Here is a 21,317-nt window from a genome sequence, read left to right on the forward strand (position 1 = left end):
ATAATAGTGCTATGTTAAGTATAATAGAATAATATCTGCCTAGAATTCATTCCTGCAAGATAAAATGAGGGCATGTTGTTGTGTATTTGACACACTGTCAGGGACCATTAGTAACAACATAAAGAGGTACAGCTAGAAAGGAAGATTGGTGAAGTCCTTGTGCATGTACAGAAGTGCTTTTAACTTATATTGCTGCAGCTCTTTGCACCCTAGCTATGGTGTATCCTTTTAAGTACATAACATAAAACTATAATACCAATATATGTTTTCTTCATAGATATTTTCCTGCCAACACCTGATAGCTTACTGGTTAATCTGCATGAAAGTAAGGAGGTAAGTTGGATAATTCACAGAAGAATTAAATCTTAAAAGTGAAGATAATTCTTTCTGACTGCTCTGCCCTTGATTAAACTGCTTTAGAACGGGGATGTTAAATCTAATTCTTAAATCACAGCAGGCCTACAGCACTTCCAGTCCTGCTCCCACCTTAGAATTTCTTCTTCTGCTTTTGCTTTGCCTCCTATCACACATTGTGATTCAGAAGAACAAAGGAAGGCTGAGCAGACAAGCCAAGGCCTCTGCTGTCCTTGGAGCTGGACTTTAAAATCAAGGTTCCACGTAGGACAAACACGGAGGCCAGCCTGAGAGGAAAGCAATCTAGATATGTCAGACTGAGATGGAAACTGGTGATGACCAGTGAAAATTGCATAGCGGCAGCCCTTTTCGAAGGAGAGACACATGACTACTATGTGGACAGTAGGGCAAGAGGACAGCCAATGGGGAAGAACTGAATAGCCTTTATGTCCATGATACCAAGGAGGTTTTAGATTAAAGGGTAATGTTTATAGGCTCCAGTTACGTGAAAGAACTCTGGGCAAAGAATCATTTCAGCTTCCTGAGAATCTTGCCTTTCATTTTTAGAACGATCAAGTGTTTGATCCCAGTGGTTTCAAAGATTTATTGAAAAGAATTTATACACAACTTAATATTTCAAAGATCTCTAAGCTTCAGAGTGTGCGCGTAATGCCTGCTGGGAATCCCAGAAAACCCATAGAGAGGTGGCCAAATAAGATTTTTCACTGGCTAGTGGTGGGACTTCAGCATTCTTGCCACTCCTAAAAAAAAAAGCAAAATATTTCCTTCTAACACTTTAACAATTATTTTACAGCTAATTAAAGACTTGCTAAATGCACTACCAAGTATGTTCACTAACACAAGAGAAACGCACAGTGCATTAGGCCCAGCCCTTCAAGCTGCCTTTAAATTGATGTCTCCAACGGGCGGGCGCATATCGGTGTTTCAGACACAGTTACCATCGTTGGGCACAGGACGTTTGCAGTCCAGGGAAGATCCCAATCAAAGATCAAACGCAAAGGTACTTTGGACTCTGTAGTGATTATGGATCTAACAAGCTTCTGTGGTGGCTGGTTATTTTGGGAGGGGAATTGTTTTTATAATGTTGTGTTTTCATGTTGTGTGCCACCCTGAAAATCTTTGGATTATAGAATGGGTTATAAAAATAAGAGTATCTGATTTGTCATGGTATAGCTTGGGCAACAGGTACTTGACAATGTTGGCTGGGGAATCTGTGGCCTTCCAAATGTTATGTATTACAAGCAGTCTGAATTTTATTTGCATTAAAAAAAATGTACTTGTTTGTGTTGCACTCCCAACCTTATTTTTTTTTCTTTGTATCCTAGGTTGTTCAGCATCTTGGTCCAGCAACAGATTTTTATAAAAAGTTGGCACTGGATTGTTCAGGACAGCAAACAGCTGTGGATTTGTTCCTTTTAAGCTCACAATATTCTGATTTGGCCTCTCTTGGTAAGAGCTTTTTACTTGCAGAGCTACTTCATAATTAGCATGTGTTGAGAGAACAATTTTTATGTTCAGTTAAAATTGCCAAGGAAAATTCTAAAGTTCAAAAATACTATTTGCTTAGATGCAAATTTTTAATGGTTTTTAATATTTCATGCCACACTTCGGGATATGTCAAGGTACTGACTGACTGACTGACTGACTGAACTGTAAAACGGAGATATTTCCATCATGAAATTATGTACTCTTCTTGGTTGGTTCATGACACTCTCTATTTCATGAGAGCTCATATCCTGTCAGCCTTGTGTAAAGGTTGTACCAGTTGATGCCCCTATATGGGAGTTGATATCATTCTTCAGAAAATGTGCAGAAAATGGTAGCAGGGCCACTGCAGTCATGCAAATTGCATGGGCTGCATGCACAACATACACCCGTACCCCAGCTGCGCTGATTAATGCAACTCTACTACTGTGCAAACACTGGGAGGCTCTGAGGCTGTTAGTGGCCCTGCATACTTCTGGAGTGATTGTCTGGGAGCAATCAGCAATGTGAACCAGTGCATAGTTGACTTGTTTTTTTAAAAACATGTATTTAGCAAACATCCTGACTCCTTAGGAAAGAGCTCTGCTCACTTGTTCTTTCTTGCCCCACTCGTCTTGTTGCTTCCTTAATATTCCATGCTGCAGTAGTAAATTATTTATTTCAGTGACACTTCTGTAATTCAGTCCAAAATCAGCATTTTTAGGATCTCTGCCTTAGTCTAAACTTAGGGCATACAAGTGTGACCTGACTTTGCTTCTAAAGACACTATGTAACATATGTACCTTGCTTTTAAAAATGGAAAATTGCTTGAAGGTAATTTCTGAAAAGTTTAGAATCATGAAACATAGAATCATAAAGTTAAAGGGACCACGAGGATCATCTAGTCCAACCCCCTGCAATGCAGGAATCTTTCACCCAGCATGGGTCTTGAACCCACAGCCCTAAGATTAAGAGGCTCATCTACCACCTGAGCTGGCAAATGCCATTCTTTTTATATATTATTTGGCTGGCCTGGCAATCTTCTAAGAAAATACACTGATTTCCTTCATTGTCTGTTTTTACTGGCTTTCCAGAAGCTCTATAAATTCAAATTAGATTTTTAAAAAAACTCTCATATATATTTGGTGTGATAGAAGTTACCCTCTGGTAATTTTTAGACTAGACTGGTATAAATCACTTTGAAGTATGCCTTTGAAGACTGTCAGGAAACTACCGTTATTTCAGAATACAACTGCAAGATTGCTAAGTGAAACACTAGATGCTTATCTTGCCATTGTTTAAACAGCTTCATCGGCTCAGGGTCTGTTCTCTGCACTGCAACTGTTTTAATGAATGAATAATAACTATCTCTTTTTTTCATCCTTGCTGAAAGCTTGCATGTCCAAATATTCTGCTGGATGCATCTATTATTACCCATCTTTCCATCATACCCACAACCCTATGCAAGCAGATAAATTGCAAAAAGACCTTAAAAGGTATCTTACACGGAAAATTGGATTTGAAGCAGTCATGAGAATAAGATGTACGAAAGGTATGGTGTGGTTCTGGTTTATTATTAAATGCACCCAATATTGGTGAAAATGGTAGGATTTGTTTGAGACAGTGGTTTCTCCTTCCCTTCTGCCAAAGGTGCTATCGTCCCTCTTTTAGCCCCTCCAACCAAACATGAATGCATGTCATTCAAAAAGTGTGGCTAGGGCAAAAATGGTACACACACTTGTAGAAAATGATGCAGGGCATTTCATCAGAGGAGTCCTTTTGGGGAGGGTGATTCTAGCACTGTAGCAGCAACAACGTAGAGAACAAAAAGGAGAACTGTTCTCTGTACTTTGAGGACTGTGTGCTCTTCATGAATCCATGAATAAAATTTCTCCACTACAAAATTACAGGAAATAGAAAATAAGTATCTAATGGAGGGAAGGGTCCTGCGCAAGGGCTGCATTTTCTTGTGGGGACAAGAGAATGTTGTCCCCACATGTCTCCATGTTGGTGTTGACTAGGCCAGATAAAAGTGTGCAGAGCAACATATCTGACTCCTATGTTGGCATAGTTGCCTACATTCCAACCATTCAAAAGTAAGAGGCTTCTACACATGCACACACGTCTCCTTCTAGGAAAGCAAGAGGCATGGTGACAGTTCAGGAATGTGTTGAGAGTGCAGAGAGCCTTCAATGGGTCCAGTTTGGAGAGGGAGCGTGGTCTATGAAGTGTAGAGTATACGAAGGTAGAGAAACCTGGGGGGGGGGGGCTACATTTTGCCCCTGGGCCTGAGGTTTCCAACCCTGTTCTAGCATATAAATTGTACTCTAGCCTAGGCCCTTGCCCCCAGCATATACTACGTTGGGTCCCAGAGGGATTCTGAGGAAACAAAGGTGGCAGTGGTTGCTGCAGTGGCCACCTCTCTCAGCCTTTCCCCCCCTCAGTTCTTGACTGAGGTGGCATTAGGTACCTAGAGGCTTGTTCCTGCCCTTTCCTCTGGCAAAATTGATTTGGGAAGATCCAGCAGGGAGGGATTTGGAGGCCCAGAGGAGGCCTTGCTCAGGGTGCTAGACTTGGGATTTCCTGTCGCTAGTGTACAAATAGCCATAGGTCTATTTTTTAAAAAACTTGGGCTGCAATCCTAAACATGCATACTTAGGGAATAAGCCCCATTGAACTTGACAGGACTTCTGATTAATTATGCTTAGGGTTGAACGGTTAACTATGCTTTTTTTTAAAAAACAAAACCTTGCCATTTTAACTTAAACATTACCAATTTTTAGGTCTTTCAATTCACACCTTCCATGGTAACTTCTTTGTGCGATCTACTGATTTGCTGTCACTTGCCAATGTCAATCCTGATGCTGGATTTGCAGTACAGATGTCCATTGAGGAAAGCCTGTCAGACACATCTTTAGTTTGTTTTCAGACAGCACTTTTGTATACTTCCAGCAAAGGTAACTTCACTTATGATGTCTCTTCTCAACATAAATTTAAGAAACAACAACCCACAAAGAACAAAATCAGATGACCAGAGGTTTTAGCCAAAGGGGGGGAGGGGCGGACATGTGAAAGTGGTTTTAGCAATAGCTTTGGATAAAAAGCTTAAGTATTGTTCTGTTCTGTTTATTCTAATGCAGGTGAACGGAGAATCAGAGTGCATACGCTTTGTTTGCCTGTGGTGACTTCACTGGCAGATGTTTATGCTGGAGCAGATGTACAAGCAGTTATATGCCTCTTAGCTAATATGGGTGAGTTGAGAATTAGCATTCAGAGGGTTCTCCATTCTCCCAAAGTCATTTTGCCCCTCTATCACCTGTAATTAGAAGAAAGCAAAAAATTGTATGTTTAGTACTTCTGGAAAGATAGAAATGCAGTGTGGATGCTTGCAAGGTAGGTGTGGGGAACCGGCAGGGTGCTAGATCTTTAGATCTGGCCTGCAGTTCACCTATCTTCAGATCTCTCCTCTCATGTGGCACTTGGGGATTAACCCTTTGCTCTGTGATTCCCAATGCCCCCCTCCCCCCCAAAAAACTCCTAAGCAGTACAGGGATGGTTTGGGGACTTGATACATGGATAGCAAAGGATTAACTTTCATTTCCCCATGCTATGATACTTCTCCTTCCTCCCAAAAAGCATGTTAATGCAATGGGGAGTAAAGTGATGGATTTGTTTGGTCAGAGTGTGTATGTGGGTCTGACTCCACTGACACACAACCCCTGAAATGTCCATGAAAGAATGCAGCCCTTAAGATGAAAAAGAATGCCTTCTTCTGTGTAGCACTGAGAGCAGAAGTTGCTAAAGTGTTATTTTATGAAATGATTTATACAAACCAATAAAATCTAAAACTAAGTTATCGGATGGGAAACATCAGAAGTATCAGGTGTGTTTTTTAGCCCACTCTCGTTTCCCAATTCAAAGTTCATTATCCACACAGGTAACAGAAACTAGGGCCCTTTTTATCCTGTCGTAAAATTTTGTGCAAACGGAAGGTTTTGTCAAAGTCTTGGTTTGCTGGGATGTTTAGTACTTTCAAGGTTGTTTAGAGAAATGTGAATGTACTAGCCAGTATTAATGTCTGGAGTGGTATGCTGTTTGTTTCCCTTTTTTAATACGGTTCCTTTCATAATTATTTACTGCTGCTTCGCTTCCATAGCTGTTGATCGATCAGTTTCTTCAAGTCTGTCAGATGCAAGAGATGCCTTAGTGAATGCAGTGGTAGATTCACTGTCTGCATATATGTCAACTGCATCAAATCTCCAGCAATCTGCTTTAATTGCTCCAAATTCCCTCAGGCTGTTTCCTCTGTATGTTTTGGCTCTCTTCAAGCAGGTACTTCATATGAATAGCAATTGTTATTGACGTCAGGCAATTTTGAAACTTTGATTTAGTTACAGAAACATTGGTGAATTACATGAAAATGCATAGTTTAAAAGCCTACCTTTTTCTTTTTCATGTGCAACTTAAATTTGTGGGGGGCACTGTATAGTGTAAAGAGCCTAGATGCCAGGTTGCTTAAAAGAACTTGCAAAGATGTAACTATTGAGAGAGTTGCACATATGTCTGTTTTTAAAGCTGAGTACTTATAGATAGTCTGTAACACTTGTTTTGTCATAAGAGGCATTTGTAAGAAAAGGATGGAATTAACTATTTTTGAAAAGTTGCTCTTAGCTCTAGTTTTGTTTGATTTCTTTAAAATCTAGTTACCTAGTTACTGCACAACTTGTTTCATACCCCCAGAGGAAGGCTGGCTGCGTGTTTCTAAAACAGAAGGCGCCATGCCCCAGACAGACCTCTTTTGAAACTTAGGGTCCTTTCATATTTTTGGTATGATTGAGGTGGTAGCTGCCATTCAAGGAGTGGTGGAATCAAAAAGTAGCCACTACTAGCCACTCCCCAGACCTGTCCCCCCGCCCCATTTAGCTACAATATTCATCTGATAAATAAAATAGTTTTTTGTTAAATGATAACTTTGTGTTTTGTTTTGTTTTATAGAAAGCATTTAGAACTGGTACAAGTACACGCTTGGATGATCGTGTATATGCTATGTGCCAAATAAAAAGTCAGCCTCTGGTTGGCTTGATGAAGATGATCTATCCTAATCTATATAGGATAGACAAGCTTACTGATGAGGTATGTTACAATTTTTATTGTTTCTGGACAGAGATAACCTGTCTGCTGTTTTATAGGTTCTGGGAATGTTGTGATTAGACACCTCTATTAAAAATAACTAGGAAAATTTGATTCACAGAATAGCAGTTAGTTTTCTATTCATATAAACATCTTGCTGGAGAGCTGCACCATTTTCCCAATCCATTTTCCAACTCAGTTTAAATGCTGGTTTTTAGCTTTAAAACCCTTCATGGTTTGGGACCCAGGTGCCTGAAGGATCACTTTCTGCCAGTTAAACTTGCCTAATTGTAACACATTATGCATGGCTCTGTCATTAGAAATTAGGTAGGTGGTGAATGCTCTCTCCCAAGAGGTTTTGCCTAGCACTGAATCTGTCAGCTTTTAGGCTTCAGTACATTGGGAGAGTAGAAGGAATACTTTTTGTGGTCTTTAATATAGTGTGAATGTTAGGAGTTACAATATTTCGGTATTCTATGTATTTAATTTTCTGGATGTATATTCTTTAAAGTACGTTGACAAATTATTTAACAGTGCAAGCATCATTATTTAATTAATAAACTCTACATTGATTGTAGAAGAGCTTCAAAGCAGTTTACAAAAAATATATATAAAACAGTAAAATTATCACTAAAAAATTTACAGCTGTAATTTAAAACCATCCAAGACGTTAGAACAGCAGCAAAATGGACTAAAACAGTTAAAACTCCTACAGACTTTCTAAACATCTCTGCAGGTTTGTCTAAATAAGAATATATTCAGCAATATAAACAGCAGAATGTAACATTTGATGTAACAAACCAGAAATGGAAGTTGGGGGAAGTCAACAGGGAGGGGGGAAAGTAGAAAATGGATGTTAAATGATGATATTGAATAATTGCTATGAGAAAAGAAAATCAATAATTTTTTTTTTTAATGTATTCAGCAAGTGCCAAAAGGAATACAGTGAAGGTATCTGCCTGCTATCAATAGGCAGGGAGTTCCAGGGTCTTTCAAGTGCTGCTGCACTAATATCTGAATTCTGTTAAGAGCCTCCTCACAATTAGCAGAAATAATGGAGGCCGTTTACAATTTTCCCCAAAGTTTTGGTATTCTATCCCAGACATCATACTTTCTTAGGCTTGTTCACAGACTGGAATTTACTAAACCCTTCTTTGCTGTTTGGACTTAGTGACAACTCCGATGTTCCTTTACATGAACTATAACTTCAACTTCAGTTTCCTCATTTATTGTGTTGCATTGTGATTTATGTTGTGAGTGCATGTGCCCAGCTCCTAACTGTTGAATTATTGCTGCAGTGCTACTGAATTGTATATCCATTTTCATGTAGACTTAATTTTCACCTCCTTGTAGGGTGCTATACATGTCAACGATAGAGTTGTACCCCAGCCACCTCTTCAGCGGCTGTCTGCAGAGAAGTTGACAAGGGAAGGCGCTTTCCTTATGGACTGTGGCTCAGTAAGTTGCACAGATGGGGCAACATACGATTTAGTCACTACCTTACTTAATTTGTATCTCACCCTTCATTGCACAGTAATTTTAGATGGTTTTATAAAATGTTGCATTATCATTTTTTAAAGGGGCTATAAACTTAGTTTCTAATAAGGAAACTGCCATGTTTATCTGCAAGCACATCCTCATTATGTAAATTGCCGCAGTTTGCATATTTTTAAAAAGCAATTTCATTCTTGAGAGAATCTTGGGTACATTAACCAGATGTGTTTACTTTAATAACATTGTACCTCTAGATATTGTACCTTTGGATTGGAAGAAATTGTGCTAATAACTTCATAAAAGATGTCCTCGGATGCCCTAATTATGCAGCTGTTCCTCAGAAACTGGTAAGGGTTATTTTTTAAAAAATATTTATTTATAAATAATTTTATTTGTAATGTTTATATGAAAATAATAATACCTGAAAGGAGCTACACATTATTATGTTAATGTTGAAATTTCCTTTTTCGCAATGCAGTCTGGTCATGTGATCCACAAGGTGTTGAGCACCCCTTTCTTGTGATAGACCAGCTGTGGGGCATAGAAATGTTTCGCTTCTGCCCCTATATTCTTGTTTTGGAATTGATAACCTTAAGCTGGATTCCCAGGGGGCATCATTTTCTGGCTTGCCTCAGGCACCATAATGTCTTGGGCCAGCCCTGATTCAAGGCATGAGTCTTGTTGTGGTTTTATATGGGGTGGTCAGGGTATGGCTGTTCCTTCCTCTGTCCTTTGGGGGACTCCCCAGTTCAGAGCATACCTGTGTAACTTTGTCCTACACAATAAGCAGTGGATCATGCCGTAACACTTTTTTTGGTTTAAGGAGCTTTTTGTAGCAACAGATTATTTCTGAAGCACATCATTGCTTGAAGGAAATCCATTGAAACATTTCCCTTGTTCCTTAAAGTGGCTTGTATGTATCTTCTTATACAAATCCAGTATTTATAAACATGAGGTATAAGCAATACACTTTATTCCCTGCTCCCAGTCCTCCTCACAAAACAGTTACCTAGTTTCATTTTGCATTACTAGCATTTTAGTCTGCCTTGAGAGAGGCAGGATATAAATAAATATACAGACTAAAAATAGACAATGGAATAAATAAAGAATTCAATTGTTCTTATGTTATTTGAATTTCTGAATTATGCAACACATCGTTGGTGTTTAATTGAACTTTAACATAATCATGCTATTGAATTAAAGATAATAAATAATATCTGAATTCTTCTAGACACAGCTTCCAGAATTAGATACGCTTTCTTCAGAGCGAACCAGGTCCTTCATATCCTGGCTTAAGGAAAGTAAATCTCTAAGCCCAGTACTTCAAATAATAAAGTAAGTATCCACTTACTTACTTCAGTAAGTAATAAAGTAAGTATCCACTTACTTTATTAGCAGATTGATCCTTGACTGACTGCAATAATATTTTAATACACAACAGCTCTTTGTTTCTTCTTAATAGACATATTGTGCTAATTATATCTTGTTATAAAATAATATCTATCTTCACTGGATTCTATTGATCCAGTGTGTGTGTGCTTAAATGCACATAGCAATGTAATATTCTATTGATTGGAGAAAAACATGAATCTTGCCAAGTGCTCACAGATACTAATCAGTGCATAATAATGTCATAATTTTGATTTAGAGAAGGATGGAGAACTGATGCTTAGTGTCAGCTGGGGCCAGGAGTGGGGAAATCAAGAGGTTTTTCTAGAAAGAGTTTGTGAAACAGGGACAGGGAACCTGCAACCCTCCAGAAGTTGTTGGATTCCAACTCCATGGCTGGGCCATCTGTCCCAGCCCACATGGCCAAGAGCCAGGGATGGTTGGAGTTGTTGACATCCATCTATCTCAAGAGAGAATGGAGTGCGCTTCTGGGGGTAAAGTCAAACTGCTGGAGAATCACAGTGCCTCCTATAGCTACACAGACCAGTAACTTGTAACTGCTGCTTCCCACATTGTTTTTGCTGCCTTAGCAGCACCAAAGTAACCTCTCTGGGACACAAGCCAGGGCTGTATGTATGGAGGTCCTGAACTGCCCAGATGACAAGACACGCACCCTCTCAACCTCGCTGATGTGGCCCAAGGAAAGGCAGAGCAATATGTTTAGCACCAGCTTGGCAGCAGGAGTAGCCAGAAGGAGGCATACAAGGTGCCATCCATCCGCCTTAGCGACTCTACTCCAGAGTTGTAGTTCAGCAAAATCTGGAGGGCCACAGGTTCCTCATTCCTGGCCTAAAACCATCTGATGAGAGTGGAGTGGGTAAGATTGCCTTTTTATCTGGGCTTGACACTTGGTACCTATTTAGGCATGTTTCTCAGAGTTAACAAGAACAGCATGTGTTTAGCAAAAAATAGAGGTGGTGATAGTCTTGCAATTTCAATAGTTACAGGAAGAAACATGAGGTGCAGTGCTAGGTGTAGGGAAGTTTGCTTATGGAAATGGGGGCTGAGACATCTTTGTGCTCTTGTCCTAGTCTGGTCTTACCCTTAATATAGGGCATATAGAATGATTAGCCAGCTGTCCCTTCTGTATTTGGCTGGTATTAAGTGCCAGATTGGCAGGTAACTACAATATTACTGACTCATAATCTAATACAGTGGACGCTCGGGCTGCAAACGTGATCCATGCGGGAGGCATGTTCGCAACCCACAGCATTTGCAACCCGCAGCGCCGCGTCTGTGCACGCGCGGGTCACAATTCGGTGCTTCTGCACATGTGCAAAGCACAATTTAGTGCTTCTGCACATGCGCCGAAACCCAGAAGTAACCCATTCCGGTACTTCTGGGTTTGGTGTGGTACGCAACCCAAAAACACGCAACCTGAAGCATCTGTACCCCGAGGTATGACTGTACTGAAAGAATTGGCTCTTCTGACTTCTACTACTGAGAGCTAACTGGATGAGACTTGGAATATTGTATTGGCTGTGCTGATTCCTTCCAGGAATTCAGTTTTGCACCAGACTAGGTGGTGGTTGCTGTTGTTGGTTCCCTGTGCTCCCCATGAGCTCTTAGAATTGTGAATTAAAGGGCCGTAAGTCATGTACAAATGTTGGAAGAAACAAATACAAGGTGGGTTGTTGTTTTTTTCTGTTTCAGAGATGAAAGCCCTGCAAAGGCAGATTTTCTTCAACATTTAGTTGAAGACAAAACCGAGGCAGCATTCTCTTACTATGAATTTTTGCTTCACATTCAACAACAAATTTGTAAGTGAGAAGGAAGAAACTGAAATAATAAAAAAAAACATTTCTGGACTTATACAAATGTCAGCTGTGAAAGAAGTACACTGGAAATGATAAACAGACATGGGTTCTTCAGCATCCATATCTAAAGCTTTTCAGCTAAGAGGACAGAGTACACATTTCCAAAGGAATTTTACGGTTTTGCTTCAGTATAAAAATGATGGCTATGATGCAGTTTTAGTACTATGTTTTTAAGTTGGTTTGTATGCGTTTTCAATAGTGCAACGATATGGTGCTTCTGTTTCAAGCTGGTGAACTTACATAGCGATGTGGAATAGTATTTCTTAATGAAATCTAAAATTGGAGAGCTCCCCCCCCCCACCCATATTTACTATGGTAGCCAGATTATCTCCAGCAGAGATGCCAAAGTGCAGTGCTCCATGCTGTTTATATGAATTTGTAAGAGAGAAAATTCGTATTTGAAGACTTCACCATTTTCTCTGTGAAGACTGTAGAATTTCAATACAGCATACATGAACTGTAGAAATGAAATATATATAGTGTACAGAAGTATTAACATTTGTAAAGAAGTTGTAAAAATGTAACTACAGACTATGAATTGGTTAGCGTGCTGCAGTGTTTGTGATTTGATGACAAATCACTATCAGTTAAAGAATAAAGATGACTAATGCATATTAAATCTGAATCCACATAGAAAAAATGCAACTTTGTAATCCATTTAATTCTTTTATGTGGATTTATTTATGATCAGCTAACTAAAAGTATTTTGCTTGATCATGTGTTTTTATATCTACATGATTACTAAATTTTAGACACTAATATTGAATTTGGCTTGCTGTATTAAAGAGAGAATGTTTACTACTTTATTGTATAGAATTCTGGGGAAAGGGTAAGTGGAAATATGGCTGAATTTGGATTGTGTAAAGGATATAGCTGACTTGTGACACTACCTGGCATTTGATAGTGTCTTTTAACTGGTTTACTTTATGTACTCTGCAACAATTGTGGTCCTGGATCCTTTATTTTCTCTTGCCACCATGAGACATTAAAGAAAATTTATATTTCACTTTAAGCTGGGAGTTTCTTCAACACATAATCCAAGTACAGACTCACATTTATCTTGGTGTATTTTTTTACTTGAGCTCTTATGCACATATGGAGAGAGATGTCTGTTTGGGCTGCTGCATCACAAATTTGGTTTTCTTTAATTTTTCATGTAATAGTAATGGGACATTATAATTTTTCAAAGCAATGCATTTCTTTTTTAAAAAGATGACAAATACACGAATGCACTCAGTAATATATACCTGTGTCCCAGTATACTTTTCATCTGTGCACAATTTGTATATGCAACAAAAGTTGTGTTGTTATTTTACCTTTGCACTTTTTTAGTTTATGGATAAATACTTGTGGCTACATTTTCCTTAAGACTGAAAAAGCATGCCAAAGGATTTCATAGAAGAAGAATCATCTGCTTGTTCAACTTTGTTTATGGCACATTTAAGTCTAAGAATGTTTATTGCAGCAAGAAGCCGTCACCTAACATTTTAAACTTAGTGTTTCCCATACTTGACCTGAGAGAGGGGGGAATAAAATGAGTCAAATTTATTTTGGTAAAGAAATCGGCTGGTAATATATGTCATATGGAGCCATAAATGTTTCAGATGTATTAGTGTGATCTTAACAAACAATTAATTTGAAATAAAATGTTGCTTGTGGAGCTTAGTGCTGATAAGCCAAAAACATCCAAAGCCATGATGTATGGTAAATGATCTGTAAAACCATTACTTAAAGCTCTATTCTTCTATATTTTGTATATAAAAAAATGCTGAAATTTTTTTGGAGATGTTTTTGCTTTGAGTAAGGTTCCTGTTGCTTGGGAAATATCTAGGAATAGATGCAGAGTTGTTCAATTAATGGAAGAGCTTTTTCTGTTCACAGATGGGATTCTAGCAGATATTTGCACAGGAGGAAGCTAGGACATGATTTTTGCCGATTCCCCCCTTCCCTCTGCAGCCTTAACCTTCAAAGAGCTCCCCAGTCTGCCAGAGCAACTTTTCAGGGGGCTGAAGAGAGGATGAAAATTGGTGAAGGATGGGAACATAGGAGTTTGCCATACACTGTTAGACGAAATCAGTAGAATTCCTATTTTTAAAAACCCATTAAGTGTCCAAAGATAAACTGAAACATGGTTGATTTTGCGTTCCTTTATAACACAACGCTGTGTGTGTATACCTAGCAGTGAGTTCAATGGGACTTCCTTGGGAGTAAATAGCTGCCTTACTTCCCCTCATGCAATGCTTCTTTAGCCACAGTCACCAGTTCTAATATTACTTTTCTTAGGCTGCAGGAAAGTTCTGAAGTTCTTAAAGAACAGCCTTGATCACATCTCAAAACTAGTTTGATGACTGAGAAGCCCAGCTGTGATTGACGTCTACTATAAGCTGACACTGCTAAAAAGGACACACTGAGTGTTTGTTTCATATTGTTGGGAAACTGACAGATTGTTCTGAAATATAGTACCAGTGTCCCTGTTTATTTTTTAATCAGTCTTCTACATGCTTGATTCTTGATGTTTGCAAACACCAAAGTGTCTCAGGTTTATGCTTTTGTATTTGCATAAGGTTTTTGAGAGTTCAGAGCACTTCATGTGCATAATCTTCTTGTAATCCTTAAATCTTGTGTGAGTATTATTACCTGCTAATACTGTCTCTGTACAAAGAACAACTGAGATACTGCATGAGTGAGCTCAGGAGGCATTTTGTAAATGTTGAAATTCCTGCCAGGACCCTTAAGCGTTATTGCTTCTCTGGCAAGAACTATATTTTAAATGGCTCAATACGATTTTGGCGATGGATTTAGTGCAGTGCAAACACTCTGCAATGAAATGAAGCTGTAGTCTGGTTTTCTATGCAGTTAATCTTAGAAAGTGAGGTTGAATGAGATTCAGATTGGTACAGTATCAGAGGAGTAGAGAAACCAGAGAGGGGCAGAACAGTAAGAGATGGAGGTGCAGGTTGACAGAAGGTGTGTGCATGCAAACCGTTATGGGCTTCTTCTTCTTTTACATGCATTCCTCCTCAAACCACCATCAAAACACAGATGACATGGACTGAACCAACATATCAGGAACTCGGCACTTTACAGAACCGTCATGGCACAACAACATGGTTTTTTTCAAGGGATTCCCCCACAAATTGATGCTTTTATGCCATGGAGTGCTGGGAATGTCAGATCGGAAATTTTCACTGCAAGTCATGTTGCCTTCTCAACCATAGATTATTATGTAATAACTCAATCCTGTGCTTACATATGTCCCAATATGTTCAGTAGCTATTACTCTCAGGCAAGTGGGTTCAAGTATATTGCTTAGACAAGTTGTTAAATGTTTATTTTTAACAACTGAATCCATTAGATTCAACCTATTGTAAATTAAACTTTGGCTTAAAATGTACAGTAAAGCTGCTATTATAGGGTTGTATTCAACTAAGCTTAACTCAAGTGTAGACCCATTGAAAGTGATGACCCTAACTTAGTCATGTCCATTGATATCATGGGCCTACTCCATGCTGTATGTACACTGAATCCAACCCATAGTTTTTGATCACTAAGGTGGTGTTTGATGTTAATCAGTGCAAAAAAAGAAGGGAATACTTATTGTAAGGTATTGAGCTGTCTTGAATGCTTTATTTTCTGATTTCTGTGTTGTCTCCACAATTTATCACATTCTGGCTGTTGACTGGAAGTGATGGCAGACAAAGCTGAAGTTGGAGGGGGCAGAGAGCACAGCTGCCTAACTTCCTGTATTAATTTGTGCACAAGTCATGTGATTTGTCTTTTGCTGCAAGCTGGACTCAGCATGCTCTGGAAAGAGAAATGTCATGAAACAGTGTGTGGGCAATTAATGTTCAAAAACCTCTGGCTGGTGGAAAAAGCAACACAATGATAATGCTTTCTATATTAGAATAATCCCAAAGCCTGGCAGCAAGATTGAGAAAATAGACACAAATTTGTCATGAATCAGATGAGTTTGTTTTAATTTGTAATTTGAATTGAACAGATGAGAAAAAATTGTATGTGGTGGTAATATGAAGGTATTGAAGAATGCTGTTTTTAGTGCAGACAATCGTAGGTTTTTTTGTTTTCAAGGCAAGCTTCTAGTGTTTATACATATGACTTACGGTAAGTTCCAGACTATTCTGTGCCTGGTGAATCCGCAATCATGGCAGATTAAATTTCTAGTACCCATGAGCCTTGCATCATACCCATCACTCACTAGCAAAAATAGAATAATCCATACAAAATTTAGCATTCATACAGTGGTTTTTGGAAGCATTTCACTTACCTTATCTTGTAATTCTTTGAACAACCCTAGCAGGTAGGGTTGCCAGTTGTCAGATTATGGCCCCAAGATGAGGTCTTGGGGTTAATTCTCGGGGAACTGTCCCCTTGATGGCTTCTAAATGTGCAGGTATGCTAGACTAGCTAGTGGATTCCCCTGGCTGCAGTGTTGCTAACTTGCTGAACGGATAAGTGGGAGCATGCATTTTAAAAGTATCACAGTTCTGAAGAAATTTGCGTCTCTTCCGCCCAACTCTGTTTTCCTACTCTCTTCCCATTTCTGTGAGCCTATACATCACTTAACTTCCTCACTTTCATGGCTGGTCCATGCACTCAGGCTCAACCCATGTGTTTGTTCTATTGTTGACTCTTCAGAACGGGCAACCTGGTAACATCACCAAGATTCTGGAGTTGCAGACTTTAGGGTGCGGGAGAATTGGTAACCCTTCAAGGGGCAGACTTGTATTATCCTCTGTCAAGCAGTTGTTTCGATTGGGGCAGGGTCCTTTGTGCTCATACTTTGTAGAGCTCCTGGCCACAGCTCTGTGGTTGAGTGTTGACACAACGTCCCAATTTCAACCCCTGACATTTCTAGGTAGGACTGGGAGATTCTCAGTCTGCAACCCAGGAGAGTGACTGCCAGTCAGTGAAGATAATATTGAGCCAGATGGACCAATGCTGTGCTCGGTATACAGCAAATTCCTATATTCCTTGTTCTCTGGTGCCCACATTAACATTTCTCCAGAGTCAGGGGGAGACTTTTCTCTCTTCCCAAGCATTTCATTTATTTTGCATAGCTGCGGCTGCGATATAGCCTTTTCACCTAAGGATTTAACTGGTGATCGCCATGCTTAACTGACGAAGAATCGCGTGAAATTTGTGCTTGCTGGGAGGGTTGCGAGTTTTGACTTGCTACCAGTCCATGAGTGTATAAAAACTTGAAATGTTTCTGCTCTTGGCCTTTTGTTTGTTTTTGCTTGCAATCCATCATATTCGAACTGTGATGTTTTTATAGAATTGTGGAGTTGGAAGGGACCCAACTCTGAGATTACGGTAAGAGCTTCATGCTCTCCCATGCCATCTTGTGCCTAAGAGTAATAAATTAATAATAATAATAATAATAATAATAATAATAACAATAATAATAATAATAATAATAATAATATTTTACAGATTGAAAGCTGTGCAGGGGAGAGACCTGCACCTCCTAGCTGGCAAAGGGCAAGGAGCAGAAAAGTACTTTGCAGCTCTTGCGCTTTCGTTCGCGAGCTGCTTTTTGGCTGTTGCTGCTGCTTTTCTTTTTGTCGGCAAAAGCAAATGTGACTGGGTGAGGGAGGGAGGGAGGAGGGAGGGGAGAGCCCGACGAGCGGCAGAAACGCCTTCCCCTTTAAACCCGCCCTCTGCTGCTCACTCGGAGAGCTCGCGCCTCCTCACTCGCACAACGGGCTCCTCGGGTGCTGCCGGCGCCGCGCCTCGCTTTCCGCGCGCGCCCAGCAGCCGCTTCTTGCGCGACGACGGCTGCGCGCCCCGGCGCCCTCAGCGCGGAGAGGAGAAGCCGGGCAAGGTGGCGAGGATGCTCCCCGCCGCCAAGCAGTTGCTCCGGGGCTGCAGGAGAAGGTGGCGAGCGCCTCAGCCCCTGGTGCTCCTCGCCGCTCCTCTGAGAAGGGAGAGCGGCGGCTTTCTCCCAGCGGACCGGCTGCAGGTGAGTAGCGGACACGGCTTGCCCCCCGGCGCAGGCGGCGACCCCGTCGCTCGCTGCTTCCTCCTCCTTTCAGGCCTGAGGAAAGAAACTTCTTAGCGCACGCGCCACCCGCTCCTTCCTCGGCAGGGCGAGGCGGGCGCTTGCCCGGCTTTGGCCGTCTGTTGCTCCACAGCCTTCCTGCCTTGCTGGAACTTCGGCCGCCCGCGGGGACACGCCCGCGAGACGGCGAAGTATAAAGTTGCAGCTGGCTGTGGAGCTGGGCGGGGAAGAAGGGAAGGAGCCGCCCTCTTCTTCCTCCTCCGCCTTGGTCTCTGTCGTCTTGAGTTTCAGGCTGTAATCGTGTTTTCCGGCTTGGGGGAGAGGGAGGATGCTTACATTAATAGGGTGGGGTGGCGGGGTAGGGAAGGGTTTCCCCATCCCCACCCCCTTTTTCGAAGTTTACTGTCATTGCTTTGGATCCCTTTTGCTGATCAGATCCATCTGCGTGCAAACTCAGGAGGAGGAGGAGGAGGAGGTCCCCAGGCCGACTCCAAAGAGAGGGAATATGTAAGAAAGTCCCATTTTTAAGTCCCACAAATAAGTGCTTTAAATTTGTTGTTAGCCCGGTTTTCTGAACTGGGAAGGGCAGGGTATAATTTTTTTATTATTATTATTTAGAGCAAAAGCAAGAAGCCAGACACTTGAATGCTTGTTAACCTATGGTGTAAGCATCCGCATGATTTACACGTTCTGATCCTAGGTGTATTTACATGGCAGTAAATCCTGCTGCGTTCAGTGATACTGTCTTCCTTGGAAATGCCTTTTTTTTTGTAGACTTGAGTGCTGTGAACTGGGAATGTTTCTGCTGTCGGAGGAATGTTACATGCATGCTCAGTCGTAAATAAGAGAGCCTATGTGTACATGCTGCGGGGGTTTTATTCTCTGAGTCGCCAGTGGGATTTCAGTCCTTAGGTATTAATAGCTCATTAATCACCCATTCACTAAAACCATTTTAAAGCACTAATGGCGTCCAGAGTCCTATCCTGCCTTGTTGGCATATGTGCACCTTGCAAAATGTCGGAGGAAGGCAACCTTATTACATTGACTGTGAACATTAAAGAGAGGCTGCAAAGTGCTAGCCTACCAGTGATATCTCAGAGTGCTCTTCTGTAATCCTAGAAGACTCAGTGTTAATCAGTCTCCTGCACAGTTGTGTTTCATTATTAGGAAGCCTGTGGGGATGGTCCCATAGGAGACACCAATTAGTTCAGCTAGCTGAAGCAGTGGTAGGTAGCTTCTTATTCTTTTCACCTTGCATGTCACTCTTTTTCATACCTTACATTACAGGTTGTCAAACAGGCTTCCTAGTGGTCTGTGCCTCAAGAGAGAAAGAGAAAAAGGTGTTGGTGCAACAAATAATATAGTATTAAATTAGTATGAAGTTAGTGCTTGCTACCCAGCCCCCAGCACCAGTATTACATAGAAATCTAAGGTATATATAGGTAATTGATACTTGGTGTGCTTTCCTTAAGATAAGAATTTTGTGAATCGCGAAACTTGCTGACGGATGTTTAGCCACCAGCTTTTTTATATCTGTGCAGCTAGTGGCTTTTCATTCCTTGCCAAACCTTTATACAGGACAAAAAAAATTCCTTCCAGTAGCACCTTAAGGATTTCTCTCTTTGGGAGCCTCTAGGCATATCTGAGACAAATGCATTTGGCAGGAGTTATTGCATTGTTCAGGGAAAACGGTGATGATAGGAGTCAGTTTCTTGTTGCTTGGAGGCAAAGTCTTCCCCTATGACAGGCAAAACAAAGAAGGTCTTCAAAATCCGGGGTTGAAAGCCATGACCCCCCAAGCACTTTTCTTCTTCTTAACTTGTCCTAGTTCTGAAAGGGTAATGAATCATCCATGGAAAGCGTTTTAAATAACACTTGATTTAGCACAGCTGCATGCTTTTTGAGTTGAGTCTGGCACGAAGACAATGTTGTTTGGAAAACAGAAAATTTGCATAGAAATGAATCCTGCAAATAAATATGCGCTTGATAAATCAGCAGGGTTTGGTAAACCTGTCATTTGCAAGTGCCTGCTTTTAGATACTGCAAAACGTTTGTCTTCATTAACATAATTTCTGGAACTTTTAGGGCACATATCCCTGGAACACAATCACTTATGGACAGCGCCGTAGCAATGTAGACAAGCAGTTCTAATATTCCACCCCATCTCATTTTGTGTACTGTACAGTTATAGTTAAGTGAATCATAACTATTCATTTACTTCTTAATGTGTACCATGTGGCAAGGTTATCAGTAACTTCAGTTTTACTCCCTTGGAAAATGGAAGCTTGAGCATCGTTTGGCATCGCTTCTAGTAAACACCTTTTCATAGATTTGTATTCAGAGACACTTGCTTAAAAATATGGTGTGGGAATGCCAAGGGGCCTTGACAGCGCAGGGTATAAATCTTTAAAACAATAAAGTTCTTCATCAAGTGGTTGTATTGCTGCCTCCCATATTGAGGGCCTCTGAGATGACTATAAATCTGCTTCATTGTCTTGCAAGACAGATTATTTAAAAACGATCTGTAGTATTCCTATAGGGAAGATTATGTGCTTGGTTTGCAATTGTGTCCATAATATTGTGTCGAAGTGCAAAGGGTATATAAAAAACTGCATGCATGAAAAATAAGATTGTGGTGGTTTTTTACTGTATATGCTGTAATTGAAAGTTAAAACTTAAAATTGTAAATAATAGCAAAATATAACCAACAGTTGCATTAATCCTCTGTCATGGTTAATGCTAGCAATCCACTTTTCTAATTTGACACAAACGTCTGCAGCAAATCCATTTTCAAACTATTATGCTAGATTTGGAACCATTAAATGTGCTATTACTGAGTTGCAAATGGGATTTGGAAAAACAGAACCTGTACTAGATCTAATATTCAACAAAGTGCTTCTGGTAGTGACATTGGCTGTTCAGTGGAACTCCTCCAGCTTTTCTCTTTGTGTACCCTTAAATCTGTTCTGGGGGTTCCTCCAATCATCTGGAGCAGATTCAGGGGTGCCATGGGAAAAGAAGAGGGAGAATACATTCCTTTGTGTAGAAATCCTTGTGATACTGAAAGCATTTTGTTAGATACTGCCCTCGGTGATTTTGCATTATACCCAAAAGCACATGCATAAATTGACAATTACCTGTGTTTAACCTTTTGCTAAGGGACACGGGTGGCGCTGTGGGTTAAAGCCTCAGCGCCTAGGACTTGCCAATCGAAAGGTCGGCGGTTCGAATCCCCACGGCGGGGTGCGCTCCCGTCGTTCGGTCCCAGCGCCTGCCAACCTAGCAGTTCGAAAGCACCCCCGGGTGCAAGTAGATAAATAGGGACCGCTTACCAGCGGGAAGGTAAACGGCGTTCCGTGTGCTGTGCTGGCTCGCCAGATGCAGCTTGTCACGCTGGCCACGTGACCCGGAAGTGTCTGCGGACAGCGCTGGCTCCTGGCCTATAGAGTGAGATGAGCGCACAACCCTAGAGTCTGGCAAGACTGGCCCGTACGGGCAGGGGTACCTTTACCTTTTTAACCTTTTGCTATTACTTTGGAAACAGTTGCTTAAATTTGATATCCAGC

The 21,317-nt window shown here is 40.7% G+C and overlaps 2 protein-coding genes across 6 annotated transcripts in view; both read left to right on the plus strand.

Moving 5' to 3' along the window:
* The window catches only part of SEC24B (SEC24 homolog B, COPII component), a 34,675-nt gene extending 21,940 nt beyond the window's left edge, over positions 1–12,735 (plus strand). For both annotated transcript variants that reach the window (XM_028743261.2, XM_028743262.2), the window contains 12 exons: positions 278–333; positions 1,169–1,375; positions 1,701–1,824; positions 3,233–3,391; positions 4,623–4,796; positions 4,980–5,090; positions 5,996–6,171; positions 6,835–6,972; positions 8,323–8,427; positions 8,718–8,810; positions 9,695–9,798; positions 11,566–12,735. In XM_028743261.2, the coding sequence (XP_028599094.2) occupies positions 278–333; positions 1,169–1,375; positions 1,701–1,824; positions 3,233–3,391; positions 4,623–4,796; positions 4,980–5,090; positions 5,996–6,171; positions 6,835–6,972; positions 8,323–8,427; positions 8,718–8,810; positions 9,695–9,798; positions 11,566–11,680 (1,562 nt within the window). In that variant the 3' untranslated portion in view covers positions 11,681–12,735. The remainder of the gene's footprint in view (positions 1–277; positions 334–1,168; positions 1,376–1,700; positions 1,825–3,232; positions 3,392–4,622; positions 4,797–4,979; positions 5,091–5,995; positions 6,172–6,834; positions 6,973–8,322; positions 8,428–8,717; positions 8,811–9,694; positions 9,799–11,565) is intronic.
* A 4,689-nt stretch (positions 12,736–17,424) lies between these two features.
* The window catches only part of MCUB (mitochondrial calcium uniporter dominant negative subunit beta), a 61,768-nt gene continuing 57,875 nt past the window's right edge, over positions 17,425–21,317 (plus strand). Inside the window, exon 1 of one of the 4 annotated variants that reach the window (XM_028743119.2) lies at positions 17,425–17,712. In XM_028743119.2, the coding sequence (XP_028598952.2) occupies positions 17,584–17,712 (129 nt within the window). In that variant the 5' untranslated portion in view covers positions 17,425–17,583. Of the gene's footprint in view, positions 17,713–18,190; positions 18,259–21,317 lie in introns of those variants that run through there. The other 3 variants (XM_028743118.2, XM_077933910.1, XM_077933911.1) reach the window with 3 other exon arrangements.

Source organism: Podarcis muralis, chromosome 9 (assembly GCF_964188315.1).
Source record: "Podarcis muralis chromosome 9, rPodMur119.hap1.1, whole genome shotgun sequence".
Classification (NCBI taxonomy): domain Eukaryota; kingdom Metazoa; phylum Chordata; class Lepidosauria; order Squamata; family Lacertidae; genus Podarcis; species Podarcis muralis.